At 37.4% G+C, this 19,271-nt stretch overlaps 1 protein-coding gene across 5 annotated transcripts in view; it reads left to right on the top strand.

Moving 5' to 3' along the window:
* Nucleotides 1–19,271, top strand: part of SMARCA2 (SWI/SNF related, matrix associated, actin dependent regulator of chromatin, subfamily a, member 2) — a 120,857-nt gene that overhangs the window by 20,928 nt on the left and 80,658 nt on the right. For all 5 annotated transcript variants that reach the window (XM_039567257.1, XM_039567254.1, XM_039567256.1 and 2 more), the window contains 5 exons: nt 941–1,064; nt 10,506–10,835; nt 11,691–11,792; nt 13,205–13,454; nt 18,570–18,696. In XM_039567257.1, coding sequence (XP_039423191.1) covers nt 968–1,064; nt 10,506–10,835; nt 11,691–11,792; nt 13,205–13,454; nt 18,570–18,696 — 906 coding nt within the window. In that variant the 5' untranslated portion in view covers nt 941–967. The remainder of the gene's footprint in view (nt 1–940; nt 1,065–10,505; nt 10,836–11,690; nt 11,793–13,204; nt 13,455–18,569; nt 18,697–19,271) is intronic.

Here is a 19,271-nt window from a genome sequence, read left to right as displayed (position 1 = left end):
CAGCATTTAGTTTGCATGTGTTAGAGAGGGGCAGAGCCGCATATTTCTGTAGAGAGGCTAAGTCAATGATGCAGTCTCTTCCTTCCTAATACGAAGCCTTACAGAGCTCTAAGTTAGCAGTTAATTGGCTTCCTGCCTTCCATAGTTAGGGATATAAGTTTTGCTTTCATGAAAAACTTCATTGTTTCTTAGGACATCTTCCTTCTGATGTTACTTTCCCCTTATTTTCACTTTCAGAGCCCTTCAGTTTCTATTATGGAGCCTTTTTCAGTGCCTAGAATGCCCTTCAGCATGTTTTTCAGACTCCAAGCTGTCTTCTCTTCACTCTCTAAAGAGAGCACTTGGAGCTATTGCGTTTGAAATACCATGGGCACTGTAGTTTTTGAGGAGTGTATGAGGTGACAGGAGCTGTAGGGAGCCACAAGTATTGTTTTCCCTTCCTTGACTGGCTATCCTTGTTTTTGTTGGTGAAGAAGATGTTACCTCCTGCAATGTCACCCGTGTTTTGAAGAGAAACAATGTTTGGGACTTTCCAGTAGAGCAGTGACTGAAAGGGCAAAGTTTGGACTAAAAATAACTCACATTAAGCCACAGGCTCTACTTTCATAAGTTAGTGTGTGTTACACTGCTTTGTAATATGAGGCCAGTACAGGTTATGTGTTTGTATTTGGACAATTTGCCTCCCTGCCATTGCCAACCAGTTCATAAGGAAGAAAAAAGTCAAAAAGGAAACAGATGGGGCAATCAGTCTAATAGTGTTCTGTGCTTCCCCAGATATCTAATTCCAGGGCAAAGGTTTCTGGTTCTCTTTATTTTGAATGGCTGCTGAAAGAAGTTTTTACACTTCATGTATTTGTTTAGATTTTGGGTTAAATTTGTTGGTATTTTTGAAATGGATTTATATAGTATCTCTCTCTAAATACTTATTTTGTTTTCACAGTCTGTCGATGGCTTGCATGAAAAAGGAATGGTTGAAGATGTTCATTGTGGCTCCATGAAGAGTATGAGACCTCCTCATCCTGGAATGGGTCCACCTCAGAGTCCAATGGACCAGCATAGCCAAGGTTTATCCATACTGTGCATGCTCTATGATTTTGGGGCCCCTTGTTCCACAAAGAGTCTGTAGTTCAGTTCCATGTAACAGATTACCAGTTAGTTCCTTTCAGCTTTGTTTGGAAAAGCTGAACATGGCAAGGCAAATAACTGAATCCCTTTGCGTTCTGGAGTGTCCATCAGGCATGTATTGGAAAAAAGCTAAGGTTCAAGTCTGTGCCTGGGGCAAGTCTATCGCAGATTTCAGTTCACATCTCTGAAAAAAAAAGCCCACCAACTTACTTCTTATGTGGCTACTGTAAATGCAAATGCATTATAATATGATTTATTTTAATCCTTTGGTGAAGTAATCATAAGAGAAGAACCCAAGCAGACCTGGAGAAACATTCTTTAACATCTGTAATTTCTGGTAAAGTGGATTATTTTTTATGCCAGAAGATAGAAACTCTTTTAACACATTGCTGTGTGCCTTCTTTGTGTCCTGTAGGTTGGAACATAAATGGACATGCGTTCTGTGAGCAGCTTGGTATTTTGGAGATTTAACTGGAAACACCTGCTAGTATTAATTAGTTTGGCAGCAGATAAAGCTTTCTGTGTTGCATGGTTAATTATTTTACAACACCTGAAGAATCCCAAATGAAATTAGGCTCTTGGTGTGACACACTCTGTACATATCTGTTAGGAGGTGGTCCTTGTTTGATGTGCGTACATAGGATAAGAGAAATGCTGGAAGGAGAAAACAGGTACAAGTCAGTGAAAAGACTGAGCCTGAACTTCTTTGTGGCTTTTCAGTGGTATGCAACTGAAACTCTGGCGTGTAACTTGCCAGCTGAATCCCAGTCCGGGACCCAGATAATTAGAAAATAATGTTTTTCCATTAAACCTTTCAATATCAATTAAGTAAAATAGAACTGACTTGGCAGAGACAAGATCTTCATCAGGTGAAACTTTCTCATTGATTTCAACAAAATATAAGCATGATCATCTGAGAGACAAATTTCGCTTGTCTTTGCATTTAGTGGGCACTTTTGCTTGGGATGAAATGAACAAACCATTTAGTCTAAAGATGAGGATGGGACAGTTCATACATTGTGTACTGACAATACAGGAGCATAGGTTGAATATGCTTCAAAAACAAGTAGCTTCTGAGTTGTTTTTTCTGTGCTGCCTGAGGTCAGATTTCCAGGTTGGTTTGCACTGCAAAAAGTTGATTGTGTTTGTAGCAACTTTGTCAGGCTAGAGACTACAGAGTCCTACTCTCTTTTTTGTGTATGCCAGCAACTGTTACAATGTAAACAGATATTACTAGAGTTCTGATGTGGAGCAGGCTTTTAAAAGAAACGGTCAAAAAAAACCCCCAGAAGTTCTAACATTTTTTTTTTACATTATAGAGGACTGTTTTAGCTTTCATTGCCTCTATGTCTCAATTTTTTTTGTTCTTAGACAATTGCCTTTTCCACAAAAAAAGTGGTGATGGCACTTGATGCTGTTCTGATCCAAAGTGCTGTTCTGGGCAAAGTGCCATCTACTAGACTTGCACATTTTTGCCATTAATGTACAGGTTCGGGGTAGAAAATCAGGTTCCTTAATAGCCTGTCAGCCTATTGGATATTTTCTGTGTGAGTTCCCATGACATTAAAGAAAGTAGGACACTTGTTTTTTGACAAATTTTGTGGAAATATGCAGTGTGGTGAAGGAGGGTTTACCCATGCCCGTGGCAGAAGTCCACACATGGACTTCTCTGAGAATCCATGGAAAGATGCCTGGTAGCTCTTGAAATCCTGACAAAATCTTCGGTTGAGTGTCGTAGAAACCAAGACTTATTACAAGGTTCACTTTCTTGTAGATGTCTGAAAGTTGAGCTTGCAGTACACAATTATGTACAATTTTTAACAGTGTAAGTGTCAAATAGAAAATACACCTCATTAGTGCTAGGTCTGTTTTTTTCATGGCTTATTGTTTGTAGTCCTCAAGTTGAAGTAGATAAATGTATGCTAATTAATATTTTTGGGGGGCATTTGGGGTAAAGTGGCTGAATAAATCCACAACCCCAGGAAATGAATCATCCTAAGTTTGCCCATTAATTTGAAATCTTAGGGAGAATGGCCAAGTATCAGTAAATATTGTTGTAGGTAAAATAAAAATGTCTGTAATTCAGACCATCAAGAATAATTTTTTTGAAAAAATCACAGAATCATAGAAACATAGTATGGTTTGGTTTGGAAGAGGGCCTTTAGAAGTCCTTCTGTCCAACCCTTTTGTAGTGAACAGGGACATCCCCAGCTAGATAAGAGCCCCATTACTGTTCAGAGTTGTTCAGCACCCCACTGAAACTGACCCTGAATGTTACCAGGGATGGGGCATTTATCACTGTGCTGAGCAACCTGGCCAGAGTTTCACCACACTTACTAAAAAAAAAGTCTTCCTTGTATCGAGTCTGAGTTTATCGTCTAAAACCATTCCCCCTCGTCCCGTGACTACAGTCGTTTTAAAAGGTCTCTTTCCAGTTTTCTTGTAAGCCCCATTCAAGTATTGAAAGGCCACAGTAAGGTCTCCCTGAAACCTTGTCTTTTCCAGAGGGAACAGCCCTACTCTCTCAGCCTGTCCTCACAGGCGAGCTGGTCCATCCCTCTGGTCATATTTGTGGTCCTCCTCTGGATCCCCTGCAACAGTTCCATGTCCTTCCTGTGCTGGTACCCCAGAGCTGGATGCAGCACTGCAGGTGGGGTCTCACCACAGCAGAGTAGAGCAGAGGGGCAGAATCCCCTCCCTGGCCCTGCTGCCCACGCTGCTTTGGATGCAGGACACCTTTGGTTTTTTGGGCTTTGACTACACAATGATAGGTCACATCAAGCTTCTCGTCCACCTGTATCCCCAAGCCCTTCTTGGGCTGCTCTCAATGCCTTCACTCCCCAGCATGTATTGATACTGGGGTTTGCCTCAAGCCTTGTGCAGAACCTTGTACTTGGACTTGTTAAACCACATGAAGTTCACATAGTCACGCTTCTTGAGCTTGTCCAAGTCCTTCTGAATTGCATAAAGTCAGCCTTTAGACTGACAAAGTTACTATATGTTATGTAAACATGATACTATTATATTATTTTTATATACTAGTCAAACAAGCCTGTTATTTTTTGTGGAGATCATAAGCTAAATTCCTTCATTAAAATGTCAAGGGGTGTGATTTGTACAGTTGTCAGGAAAAACGATCCTAGGCCATGTTTGGGGCTTCTCTTGCATCGTTAAAGCCAGTAGCAGTGACGATAGACAAAACTTTGTCTGCCTGGTAGAGTTATAGAAATTCCTTGGCTTGTTACTCTGTGATACTGTGATTTAAGAGAAAGATATCACTAAGTAAAATCGGTATAATCTGCTTTTAATATATTAAGATAATTAAATGACAGATTATAAACTTACCTATAACTAGAAGATGATCATCCAATTGTGGATTTTTCTAGTCTTTTAAAAGTCTGTTTTGGTTCAGTGCTGTTCAAGGTATTTGTGATCTGGAGAAAAGTTTAAAGTTAGTACAGATAAAAATTATATATAGCGCAGAGGTTTAGCAGTAAATAATAAACTAATTTGTTTACAAAGGCTGATCAGAATCTGAGAAGAATGGGCTTATTTTTCTAGCACAGATTTTAGCACAGCCAACAACAATGTATGTCTAGGAGCAAAACAGTTTGCTGTGTAGGGGTATAAACTGTTTCGTAAAAAGCGGTTTTTACTGCTGAGAAGAGTGTGTTTGTTTTATCCTGGAAAATGTCAAACTCCCATTTTTTAATCTATCTGATGAGAGAATTAAAGGAATACTTGATCTGTCTGCACATTCCCAAATAGTAAAAGGGCTTGTAATAGATGGAGCCTTTAAAGGGAAAAAAAAAAAAAGGAGGCAGTGTATTTCAGTACCTGCAAATTGAAATTATTTGAATTGAGAATGTGTTAAATAGCTGTATCTTACTTAATGAAGATAATTAACCCTTGGAACAAAGATGACCCAAGTATTGGTGGTAGTTTTTGTGTCATACAAAAGCTAAGTCAACACTCATCTGTTTCATAGGCTAAAGGGAGAAGTTTGTTTAGAGGTCAAGAGTCTTTGGTCTGTTTTGGACAAGTTAGGTAGACTATTGTAGCTGTAATGGTCCCTTATTGACAGAAATCTGCCTGTTCACAGGCTCCAAGATTCTGAGAAGAACTGGTAAGCTGGAGTGGGAAACAATGCCCTTATATTTTTTGACAGTGGCAGGGTGGATGGTCTTCATAAAATGCTTCAGTTCTTAGAGATCTGAGTGGAACAGTTGTGATTAATCCATAGTCTATAGTGCTTCTGTATGGCATTTGCAATGGGAAGTGATCACAAAATGAGATTTCATTTAAATGTCAGATGTTCCAATAGCAGTATTTTTAGTTCTTTTTAGTAATTTTGGTAAAGAAGGAAATCTTGCAGAAGATTGTCTCTAAGTACAAAAGCAAGATTTTTTTTATAAAAGACATGTTTACAAATGTGGGAAATAAATTAGAAGTAAATTGGCAACTGCACAGGCAGTTGTAGATATAGTTTATGTAAATCAAGCCTACAGTTGTGAAAGAGAAAGTTGATACAGAATTTTGGAAGTAATGATTCTTACAGTCTGTGTTAAATAATTAACTGCCATTTTCTGAGGTGAAATGAATGATGAGGAGATCAGAAACATTTGAAAGCTAAATTTGCATGAACTTTTTCATTTTACTTAAGTGCCTGTTGCTGTTTGAAGGGCAGTTACTGTTCTGAGATTTTTGCATTTTTTAAACTAACAGTAATTACTACGTTAAGATATGCAACTTTATTATTTATTTTCTGGGTTTATTTTCTTCTTGCTGCTCAGTGAGATGTGAGTCATCCAGAAAAAATGTTTTACTAGCTCAGACAGATCGTCATGTTTTTATTGCATACTGCAATAGGATGATTTTCAGAAGTCTGACATAAATTTATGGGGGAAAATACTGTAAGTTGGTATCTTTCTCCTCACAGTTACTCCTTCCAGTCTTACTGCCAAACTGGAGAGAGGGTAACATTCCTTACTAGTTTTAATGGCAGATTCTCTTTTCTCGAACTTACGCACGATGATGTCCCAGTTTAGTCTTAATACCTTTGTTTTGATGCTAATAGGTTAAATGAATGGAAAATCTATTGCTCCAACTTCATATTTAGCTGTTTAAATAGTAAGCTTACTGCGCATTACTGATTTTGAATTGGGTTAGAAACTCTTCGGACTCTTGAGTGAACTGTGGTGAATTTCGCAGTATTTGAGGAGTCTGAAATTTAATGTAATTTGTTAAACACTTACCCAACTGATTAAAATCATGGTTAGAATTGGCTTTTGAGGGGGATTGGGGAGAAATTGCAAAGATGAGCTAAATATTTATATAAAATAAAGTATTTGTATTATAAAGACTTCATAAAAATATATAAATGGACTGGAATAAACAATTTACATATTTTTCTGGGATTTGTAAAAATTAAATGAAGTTACTGTTACTCAGCCTTGAAATACAGACCAGTTTGAATTGTTTGGCTGTCATTTCTTGATGTTTGTAAATGGGAACATAAGGGCTGAAGGAACTTAGGATTCTGGGACTTGATCTGTATTAATTTTTAATAATCATGTAGTATTTGTTGAACTTAAAAAGATACACCATTTTTTAACTTACAGAATTCACTAATATACTGCTACTTCACAGGCAACATTCATTGTCCCTAATGTTTTTAAATTAGTTGCACCTACTTTTCTGGGTTCTTTCAGACTTTTAAAGATGAGAAAAGACCTGCCACCTTACTCATCTGCCTGCTAGTGTAAAACCTCTCAACAGTTTTATTTCTGCTGTCCTAGTTTTAAATTACTTGCACACGTGTGACCTCTCTTTTTCTTTGTTCAGTTTCACAAGAACTTTTGTTAACCCTGGCCACACTAAGAGGGAAATTTTATGTTTTGCTTGCCTTAAGAAAGTTCGTAACCTCAGTCCAACACGGGCATATTTTTCACTGTGTTCCAGGACACTATGCATTTGTACTGTGTATTGCGGAGATGTACTTGATTCCTTTCCATTGCTTTTTAAGCTAGCTTCAATTGATGATTGAAGTGATAGTTCAATGAGTTACAAAGCTAGATTTCTTCAATCCTGTCTATATCTTGCAAATCCAAAAATTCTCTTACAGTCACATTCTTGAGTACAAATATACCCTTGCTGTTGGTTTTAGCATAAAGATGTGACCTCTGTGATCTTCAGACACTTTTGTTGTTTAAGACTTACCAAATTTGAGTGGAGATTCAAAACCTCTGTTGAACATTCCAGTGTCTGGACTGCTAAAACTTTGATTCTTTCTGTGTCATTACTAGGGTTTAGAATTCATTTGAAGGTGTTCTTTCTGTTTCATTTTAGCATTAAAACTGGAGAAAAAAGTGTCTCTATTTTTAGCGCTCTGATTTTTCAGCTTTAAAACAGAAAAGAAAGATGTTATTGTTTCTGTTAACTGAAGTGAAACAAAAAGCAATTAAAGCCAGAACTTTGTGTACAGTCTGCCCTCCAATAGTACTTGGCGAAGTGTTAGAACGAGGATTTCTTCCAATGTTAATACTGTAAAGAATACGCATTGTTTATGGCATGCTGTGGTGTATTTCTGCTGAACAAGGTGATACCAGAGGGGGATTAAATATGTTTCTGATTATGCATACGGGTAGGAAAACTTGAGAAGGTTTCTGATGCAGCCTCTTCTATAACCCATTGAAGGATTATGGAAAGACAGACAAGACACTCCTCAAAGGTGCACAGTAATAGCAGAGAAGTAATGGTTACAAATTGTGTAAGTGGAATTCTGATGGGACTTACGGGAAAGGAAATTCAGCATTAGAGTGATTAAGAATCACCATCATTCGAGGTTTTCAGAAAAGGCAAGATCTGGAGAAGCCTGATAAAGCTTAGAAGTTACCACAGTTTTAAATGATAGGCAGGGTTGTTTGGCCTCCCTTTCCCGGCAGTGGATGACTTCTATTCTCTGTGTTGTTCAGAACTGTAGGTTATATATTTTATGGTGGTTAAACGCAATTTTAGGGGATCTTCTTGTGTGTACGCTTATCTGTGTTAGAGTGCTTGTAATAAGATAGGAAAAAAGCAAGTAGTGTAAATACCTTATTAGGACAGGCTTGTGTCTGTTTCTTCTGTCACTGTCATTGTATGAAAGTTTTCAGACTTAAAAGGAAAATTTTCATATAACATCATGACATTGTGTAAATGCCACATTTTGGCACCTTTACAAGAAGTTTGGAAGGATTTTGTTCTTTCCTAATATATTTTATGGGAATTTTGTTTTCTTTCTTCCTCTTGTCAAGCACAGTTTTCTATTGTTAAGAACTCTAATACAGACTTTGAGGAAGAGAGAAAGTGTAAGAAATATGTATCTGGAAAGATCAAAAAACATCTGCTTCTGTAAACTGCTCTGTGCAAAACTTAGTCCCAGACTTTGCAGCTTAAACTGTCAGGACTGAAAACAAATACTCAGCATCTTAGACCACTGTTCTAAATTTTTGTAGTCCAGATGCAGTTCAAGATCTTGGGTCTGAAATCTATCAGTCATTACGGAATTTATAAATTGGACAATATAACTTGAGGAGGGACAGAAACCATTCTTTCAAAAGCAGTTCAGAAAGCAATGTAATTCCGATTAGGTGCCATTTAAGGTAAATCCTGAGATTCAGAAATGTAATAATGCATAAATATTGCAATAAACCCCATTTTATAGTATAAACCATTAATGCAATTGCATATGTTTTGTTCTGCTGTGGTTTGATGGGTGCTTTTTTTATGCAGTGTGCTCAGCAAGAGAGATTTGTAGAGGTAAAAGTAGGTTGGTGGAAGAAGATGAATACATGGAGTAAACTTGCAGTTATTTATCATACTTTTTATCACCAAGGGATGTACAGACCATTATTATATTGAACTAGTATATAGCTCCAGTAGTTTTAAATTTTTAAAGTCTCTTTCTTCCTTTTCTTTGAACTTCTCCCCTCATTTTTCTCTTGAACCATGTAACTTTTCTTACGCTTGCCAAAATCATCTTCCTTTCCTGTCATCATCGTCTTTAAATTGAACTTGGTCTGTTTCTGTCTTGTCTGGTTTCTTCCCATCACAAACCCCTCTTTACCCACTTTTTCTTCTGTCTCATGCATTTGCAACCTTTATTTAAGTTGAGCACAAATTTCAGTTCTTTTACAATCTAATCTCTTCACTTGCCTAAGTTCTAGTGACTTACAGCTGCTGTCATCCCAGAAAAGTTGAGACTACTGCAAGGTTTTGCTTATGATACCTTTACTGAAGGGTCAGTAAGAACAGTGAAGCTAAAGAAAGAGCAAAATTTCTTCTGTGATCTGTACTACATATAGATGGAATTGGTGTAGTTTCACTTTAAAATGACAGGAAAATTGGGAGAAGAGTAGATTGTGTGTCACAGAATCATGAACTGTACCATGATCTTCGGAGTTATGATCTGTGGCTTATGAACATGGAATATAGAAATGAGCCAGAAGATTTTTAGATTTTTACAAATTTTTTTTGACTTTTCCAGTTTGTGAGAAGGTTATTTGTGTTCCAAAGTACCAGAGCGAAGTGAGTAAATATTTTTACCTCTTTTTCGCTCTTGGTGGACAAAATCCCCAAAAACCAGCTCTCTGTTGGGCTTTGTGAAGCTCAGGAAAGTATTTAGTAGGTGTAATTAATATTCAGAATTAAAACCACTGCATTTTCAAGTGCTGTAATAAGATACAAGCACTGTTCATTTCAGAACTGTGATTGCTCTTCAGCAGCTTCTTCAGAGGGTGATTTTTGTGCTTGCAGTTGATGTTCCAAGTTGTTGAGCACCCAGATGGCAAAAGGTATTGAACATACTTTGTCTGGCTCAAACAATTTGTATAAATTAAAGAGTAATTGTACAGAAAGTGAATACTATTTATTTCTATTTCTCTATGTTGGTGAGCATTAGCAAGGAGGGCCTGTAGAAGTGAATGGATATTCCTTGACGTGTGTACATCAAACTTAGAATATTAAGCTATAAACTAGGCAGACTTCGCTGCATGTGTTTCACAAAGAAACATTTTTCCGGAGTTCTAGTAAACAGCACCATATCCCCAGGCTTCTGTATTGTATTTCATGTTTTAGTTTGTCTTACTCCAAATATGCAGGTAATTGTTATTTTTAGCAATTATTGGACTAAGTAACAGTAGTTCTTCTTGAAGAGGAGCTCCTGAGGCTATCTTGATATCCCAGGGAACTTTGGATTGCACTTTTGTCTTTGCAGAAAATGCTACAGCTATCCTGACATGAGAGAGACACTTTTCTACTTTATGTACTGTTAAAAAATTGGATGGAATTTAGGTTTAACTAGCAGAGTGGCAAGTTTATGATTCTTCTACCTGTTCTAGGTTATATGTCTCCACACCCATCTCCACTAGGAGCACCAGAGCACGTGTCCAGTCCAATGTCTGGAGGAGGTCCAACACCACCTCAGATGACTCCGAGTCAGCCAGGACCCATTATAGCAGGAGACCCACAAGTTATGAATCAGCCTAACAGAGGGCCTTCCCCCTTCAGCCCTGCACAGCTGCATCAGCTGCGGGCTCAAATTCTAGCATACAAAATGCTGGCGAGAGGTCAGCCCTTACCCGAAAACCTCCAGCTTGCTGTCCAGGGCAAGAGAACCCTGCCTGGCATTCAACAGCAGCAGCCTCCCAGTGCCTTCAACAGACAGTCTGGTAAGTGAATCTGTGGTAGGAATCATTGCTCAGATAATTCTCCAAGTTCTACCTGTGATAGATTAAGAAATGGGTGCTGTGCAGGGCTGTAATTTGGGACTGTATTTTGGCGTCAAAGTGAATAGCATGGCCTTTGGTATTAAGCTTGAGCAAGTGCATAAAACACATCTGTTATTAATAGGATATTGTCAAAACTGCAATAGAAGTTATTTCACTGTGCAGTAGTGTCTGTCCTGATATGCTTGGCAGTTTTTGAATGTTAATTGTACTTTACTGATAGCAATTACCCTTGTTTTTCTGAGTAAATTTCTAGTCTCCTGTTGCTATGCAGGAAAGTAGATAAATAATCTGGATCAAGTTGATTGATGATTTAGGTTGTTGAAAATAAACCATGTAGAGTGTCCTGTTAAGTGAAAAACATAAGGAAAAGGAAGTGTACTTACTTTTTTCTCACAATGGTAGTAGATGTTGCAGTAAGGTAAGCAAGCACATTTTGGTCGTAAGAAAACTGTGTTATATTAAACACCCTGCACCTGTAGTTTCTGAACACTTCCATTACTGAGTTTGCATTAGAATTGAGAGTTAAGATGGTACTATTTTCTTAGGTTTTAATAATGTCACTGTTCTCTTTATTTTGGTGAATATGGCTTTTGCTCCTAAGTTGTTTTTTTCATGAAACATGATTTTGATACACTTCATTAGGTGTATGTATTAACAGTAAAGCCCACTTAAATCCTTATTTTGTGAAGAAATGTACTACTTGCCTGAATAGACTAGCATGCTAGGAAACAATGATTTTTGAATCTTGGAAATGCTTTGCGTCTTAGCAAATTTATTTCCTCTGTCAAATTGCAGGTATTGGGTTACATGCAATGAGTGGTGCTGCAACTGGACCAGGGCCTGCTCCAGGGATGCCTGGACATACAGCTGCCATTACCCCTAAAACTTGGACTGAAGGTATAGTGGACAAAAGATGTGGGGAAAAGTGAAAAAGGAAAGTAAAAAGCTGTGCAGAAAAGTCGTATTGAAGATTTTAATCAAGGAGAGTCTAACCTTTTATTAATTTGGGAAAGACCCACATAAAATTACTTCAATTTTTAGACAGACTGAACATGAAGCACCTTTTTGTAATCAGAACAAGATACGTAAGTTTTCTGAGGGACACATATAAAACTTAAGTTATGTTCTGAGCATGCTTAATTGTAGCAAGCTTGTCTTTCACCTTTGCTACTGTAAACAAAAGTTTTCAAATCATGGTAGAATTACGCTGTTTCCTTTTGCTTGTTTTGTTCTTTTGGAATTGAATAGCTTTGAATGATCAGTGTAGTCTTTGAGGTCAATGAACAGTGTAACTTCTTTCCCCATGTCTTCAAAATTTTTGTCATTCATTGTTCAGTCATTCAACTTCTCAGATTCCCTGAGAACTGAGATTGCACAGAGGCTTTTGATTGGCTTGCTTTTTTCTCTTTTTATAAGCTGAAATGCAGTGTTGCTAAATACAGAATCTACAGCTTGTGCTCAAGTTCCTTTTCTGGAGTTTGATGCAGATGTGTGAATGACAAATGGTGATCTCTATAGATTTCAGGATGTTGGTTTTGAATTAAGGTTGATTACAAGGTTGCAGGTGTACTTTGTAGCTGTTTTCCCTAGCTTAAGTAACTATGACTCTTCAGACAATTAAGTGGCATCTTTATTTTAGCAATGTCTGTTATTAGTGAATTCATGAACATCTGAATGTATAGGGTAACTTGTCATAATGAAATACTGAAATCTATGACCCTTAGGGACCCTTAGGTACTATTTGCTTGTGTTGCTTTTCAAGATGATTAGAATAATTGAGTTCCTGATATTTGAAAGAAATACAATTAATGGGAGATCATAATGGAACAAAAGCTATTTATATCTGGCAGATATTTATCAATACAGTTGTAAAAATTTTCATGTGGTTATCAAGTTCTGATAGAGGTCTAAAATCAGACCTACTTCTTCTTGTTGTCAGGTTGGGGTTATAGATGCTTTCTTCTAACTAGTGCAAGGATAGTGAACAAGAGGTAGAATGAGGTCTTGGATTTGCAGGAAGTCAGTTCTACAGCTGTTTTGTTTCTTGTAACATTAGAATTAAAAGTCCACAGGAATAGCAAAAGAAATGGCATTCATCATAAAGTTTCATGCGTTTTGTTTTTCTTTCGGCCATTTCTTGCAATGTATGGTATACTTGCATTTTAGTATGTCTGTTTCAAAAAACAGTGTAGTCTCAATGTCCCTTTCGTGGTGATTTTGAATGTTTACCTTACCTTCATGTCCTGTGTTCAGATTTTCTTCCTGCTTTCCATATTCCGTGTTATGAGTCAGTAGTGTTTATGTTTCAGGCCAAGCCCCAGATATGAATGTCTCCAATGCACAACAAAAGCTTCCAGCGCCAGCTCCTAGTGGGAGGCCATCTCCTGCTCCCCCTGCCAACCAGCCTGCTGCCACCATGCCTGGGCCCTCTGTACCACAGCCCCCACCTGGACAACCTTCACCCATTGTCCAGCTGCAGCAAAAGCAGAACCGTATCAGCCCTATCCAGAAGCCACAAGGATTGGATCCTGTTGAAATACTCCAAGAACGTGAATATAGGTAAAAATGAAAAACAAGATTAAAATGATTTTCACATCCTTAACTGGAACTCCTTGCTGCTGTAGTGGTAATAGTCTAAACAAAGTTTCCAGAGAAAAGCTGTGTTACCAAGAAGTGCACAAACATCGAACCAAACAGTTATTTAATTCTTCCCCAAATTATGAACTAGTAAAGCATGCTGGCAGTATCATTGCAAACCATTTAAGTTTAAAACAGGCTCAAGGGCTCTGCTGAGTTAGTGTATTACTTGGATCTTGCAAACACTGAAAGTTAGGGAAATCAAAATCCTTGTAGTATGCAGAGAAACTAATTTAGTGCACAAGATTTTCAATATTATAAACAAAGGGAAGTTAGAAGAAAACGGAGAGGGTCAAAAGGCTGGAGTTAGTAGCCACAGCAAACCCACATTTTATTAGTATGATGGATTTGGCTGGACAACTGAAGAGTGGAGAGAATAAGAAAGTCACAGGCAAGATTAAAAAAAAAGTGTACCAGGAAGCATGATTTTCAGAAATTGCCTCCTGAGTGTTCTGTTTAGATGATGAAGTGTATTTCTTACAAAGTGTAGGGCAGAACATTTGGAGTTAGAAAGAGACTTCTTCACTCTTCATCATCAAGCCTGTTTAACTACTGACCTTGAGAATCTCCCAGGCAGCAGAAGGATTTTGACCTGCACCTAACATATGTTCCTGATGATTATCAGAGGGAAGTAATTGCACTCAGAATATTACCTGTTTTGGACTAATGATGCATCTTGCATTGTTACTTTGAGTTTGTAGAGGAAGGTAGCCAAGAGGGATGGTGATCTCATGGAAAACTGGTTTAATGACTTTTGCTTTATGAAGGTAAAACACCATGAAGCATTTTAGGGTGTGATGCCATGCCCAGAATTCAGGCCTTGATTACAGAAAAGCTCTTGTATTTTGTATCTGGTATTGCTTAAGTAGTTCTGTCAGTGCGTTCTTGTTGTCATTCTGCCAGTCTTATCCATATTCCCTAGGACTGAATGGCTGTAACGGTTTCAGCATGAGCAATCACTACTTTCCAGCATCTTTTTCAGAAAGCTTGTAGAACACATCATTTTATGGTTTCACAGTTATTCTGACAGAAGAATTGTAACACTAACTTCATCCAAGAATCATATAGCCCAGTATGATGTAACCTTTTCTGCATCAATTAACCTCAAATTGTTACTCCTCATGTGTTTTCGCCCTGCTGTGTTGCACTCTTTGTGCCAAGCTATTATGTCTTAGTGTTCATAAACAGAGAAAAGTGAGGAGTGACAAAAAATAACGCTGATGCTTTTTCTAATTTAGAGAACCAGTTACAGATGCATCATATCTGTTAGGTTCTAAGTACAATGATGTTCTTGGCAGAGCAAGAGGAAAGCTTGATAGGGATTCTGCAGCCAGAAGGGTTTTATATATATATTTTTTTTTAAATCCTAGAACATAGATGAAAGATCCAAGCTTTTTTAGTGTTGAACATTACTGGTATTTGATTTTGCATTGAATTCCAGAATATGTAGAACTCCTGGAAATCTTTTAATTAATTAAAACTGCATAAATAACATCAGACAAAAGTTTTGAAAAAAGCAGTTTGACAGCTTCTGTGGTTTGAATGGTGCTGGATTTAGCTTTAATATAGGCAAGTTTAATTCAGAAACATGCATTCGCAATTTGTTAATAAAAATTGAGTAGAAAAAAAGCCAAAATAAACATCCTTATCCCAAAACCACTGAGATTAGTGAAAGCTTTATGAAACAGTTGGCTCTTGAGATCTCACACTAAACCCTTTTAATAAAGGGGCATTATACTTTGAAAACCATTTGAATTACAGGTGGATCTCTGCATCCCTGTGGTCCTCCGTGGGCTACAGGGGCACAGCTGCTTCGCTATGTTGTTCACTGTGGGCTGCAGGGGAATCTTAGCTCTGCTGCCTCTAACGCCTCCTGCCCCTCCTTCTCCACTGATCTTCGTGTCTGTTCCTCTCACACATTCTCACCCTGTTCGTCTGTGGCCACGATTAGATGGGCCCAGTAACTTTTTTTTTTCCCTTCTTAACTCTGTTATCACAGAGGCATTACCAGCATTTTTAATTGGCTCAGCCTTGTCCAGCAGAGGGTCAGTCCTGGAGCTGGCTGGCATTGGCTCTGCTGGACAAAGGGAAAACCTCTGGCAGCTTCTCTCAGAAGCCAGTGCTGTAGCCCCCCTGCCAGCACCACCTAGCCACGCAAATCCAATACAATGTTTTTATAAAACTCTCCTTAATGCTTTCTTCAAACTAAAGTGCAGCTTTTTAATCTCATTGAGGGGCTGTCTTAAAGATAATAATGTCTATGATTTAAAGTTGTTCTATTATGTTGAAAGACTTTTTCCACCTTCTCATTCTCGTTGCTAATTAAAAAATAATACACTTGGTAATGTCCTACAGATTGTACATGGTTTCTTTCTGTTACCTGCAGAGTATCTTCTTAGGTATCTTCTTGGTTTACGGCATGGCATCCATGCCAGACAGGTTTGAATGTACAGCCATAACCTCTGCTATTGACCGAAGTTAATGAGGAATGGGTGTGCATCACTTGTTTTGCAGAGAGATCTCTCTGTACATTCAGAAGATAAATGAAGATAAATTGCTGAACTGTGAAGATTAATTTATTACATCCTTTAAGTGGTGATATGATATCCTCCAAGTGATTGTAAAAAGATCTAGAAAACCTTTTTCTTTGGATTCTCTTTACCTAACAGCTGTTAGCATTTTTCCATGAAGATACCATCAGTACAACAAACTGTGGTCATTTTCTTTAAAGACTAGAAGGTGGCTGTGGTGAGAGATAGCTCAAGCAGTTCTTGCATTTACTTGGGTTGGAATTCTTTCAAAAATCTTACTGACTACTGAAGAAAACATTATTACCATTACTCTACTAGTACTGCAGGCAATACGTGTAAATAGTACTTCTATGAAAATATGAAATTAAACTTCAAAAATTTTTTTTTTTTTGGTTCGTTTTTTTTTTTTTGGTTCATATATAACCCATCTGGTTGTCATTTCTTTATTCTTCTATATCTGTACTGTAGATTTTCATTAGTATTTCAACTTCTTTTATGCTGGACTTTCTTTAAATAGAGAATTGATCTGAGTTACAATAAAAGTTTTCTGAGGTAATACCTCTACTGACTTAGAAGTTTTGTTGTTCCTATACCTTCCCTCTGACTGGGTTATTAAAGGGTGGATAATCACCCGCCAAAGCATTGAACTGTCATTGTTTGTAGCTCAGTGCATTTCAATGTATGAAGGAAAACAGTTGAAAGAAAAGTGATCCTGGATATACTAATCTGCCCTGTAATTTAATGATAAAATTTCAAGTGCATTTATTTCTGATCCACTTTTTTATAAACTCAAGTTGAGAAAAACAAAATTATTAGCAGTGAAGTGTGTTTTATATGGGAGTGGACTGCATGATGTGTTGATGGTACATAATAACCATACTCTGTGAGCTTTGATTATGTTTAGACATATCTCAAGAAACATGTATATTTGGATTTTTGTTGCAAATTTTAATAATAGCAATGTAAAGACCAACCCACCTTTGGCAATTGCTTGAACTTTATTGTGTAAACTTTTACATCAGCAAGCACTTCTGTATGTTTTATACCTGAAGTTAAAGAAACAAACCAATTCTGACAGAACTAGTAAGTCAACATTTCACTAAGTGTTTATTTGGAAGTGGTTCTTACAGTCAGTTAGCTAAAACCATGAGGTACCTCAGGGAGAGCCTGGATTAACTTTTTGTGCTCATCCTCATGTATAGTACAAGAAAGAACACTCATTGGTAACAAGAATGGAAAAAGAAATTGAAAATATGTTCAGTATTCAGTTGTTTTAATAAGTTCACAGCTCAAAAGAAAGATTCGGAAAGGTTGTGACTGCTCCCTTAAGGTTTCGTTAAAGTCAGGGAAACTGGGATTTGGCTATAACTGTTTTGTAGGTGATCGTTTCAGGAGAAGCACTACAGCTATTTGGAAAGGGAAAAAGAATAATAAATAATCCTTGAGATGCAGGACTGCATCCATGTGTGGGTAAGTGACAGGTAGAGCATGTGATATAGAACAGCTTGGCTGCTTTTTCGTATGAATGTACACTAGTACCTCTCTCCATGAAACCACTTAATTCTCAAGATTTTACATCCTTAGGTGAACTAGAATATCTTCTTACTAATTGGAATGCCCAGTTGTGCAAAATGTGAGCTTTTTTTAGTGTAGTATATAAACTGGAAATAAGAAAATAAGGCAATGTCATTTTCTCAATGAAGACTTTTCCTGCAGGAATAATGAACTTTTCTGGACCGAGACAAGCATTTTCAACTTTGAATGAAACTCTCTCTAATTAAGAAATAACTCTTCTTGATTTGCTTTTCAGTTTGTATGACAAACATTACTTATCTGATTCTGCTTCCATTTTTTGCTCTCTTGAAGACACCAAGATAGTCTTCTGCAGTAATGCAGCATTACATCCTATTTGCTGTTCCAAGAACTTTAGAATTCTTCTGGTAACATTAAAATTGGAAAAAATCAAGTTCTGTCTTTCTTGTCTATTACTCTTTTTTTTCTCTCTCTCTTGAATTTGCAAATGAATGCAAAATGAATTTCTAAAGGAAGAGTGAAGTACAATTTGATTTACAGTAGCAGCTATATAACTGTGAATACTTTATGAACAAACTTACTTTGTCAATAAAATAAAGAGGTGGAATTCCAGATATTAAGGCAAGTACTGTCCATGTAATCGCTGACTACACTGCGTAAAAATAACACCCATCAAAGAAGCTTGAAAGCAGAATCCCAAATAGCATGTGTAAAATAGAATTCCCAAGTTCATTTTCATGTGTCTAGTTTTAATTGAAAAGAAAGGCCAAGGGACATTTTGATCACTTGAAAATTTATTTTCAAAGTGGGGAAAAAATACCCAGTGTCATCTCTGCAAAAGCCTGTTAGTTCAGGAAAAAAACCAGAAAAAGACATGTAAATGCCTGTGTTAAATTGACTATTTTTAGTATATAATTTTAGTAACGGCTTTCAGATTTCTTTTGGTGTCTTACTCAGTTTTCTGGTTTTGTAGGCTTCAGGCTCGAATTGCTCACAGAATCCAGGAACTGGAGAACTTGCCTGGTTCTCTGCCCCCTGATCTGCGAACCAAAGCTACAGTGGAGTTGAAGGCACTTAGGTTACTGAATTTCCAGCGCCAGGTAATGCAATTTACTTGAGGAAAATTTTCATAGCAGTCACAAGCAAACATGTTCATGCAGCAAAGAGTAAACTGGAAAGAGATTTTGCAGCAGTGCAAACTGAAAGCAGATTCTGCATGAGAGCTAACAACGAAAAAGCAAGTCACAGGAATGTTAGATTTTATTCTGTTTTGGTAATAAAAATGTGCAGGTGTTACTTTTGCTCCTTGCTTTATCTTCCAGTCTAGAATGTGACCATAGAACTGCGTCTTTCATAATGAACATGGCATTGGCACAAAGACAAAACAAGGGCTGGACAGGCTGCATGCTGATTCTCAGCACAGATCTTTTCAACAGATACCTCTTCCTAGACATATTTTGTATTTCCACAAGTCCCCTTGTTTTAATAAGAGTTGTATGTTGGTGTTTTGTGATGTATTTTTCTGATCCATTTTTGGGATTTCCACTGTGGCACAGACGTTGAAAATGAAATAACAGGTTCATACATAAGATTTAAGTTGAATGTTGAGTGCCTATATCAACAAATGAATCTCAGAAAAGGAATCACACTGCCAGACTGTTACAGGCCTCTTGCC

Source organism: Corvus cornix, chromosome Z, assembly GCF_000738735.6.
Source record: "Corvus cornix cornix isolate S_Up_H32 chromosome Z, ASM73873v5, whole genome shotgun sequence".
NCBI lineage: Eukaryota > Metazoa > Chordata > Aves > Passeriformes > Corvidae > Corvus > Corvus cornix.
The sequence above is the reverse complement of the archived record's forward strand: the minus strand, read 5'-3'. Positions and strand labels throughout refer to the sequence as shown.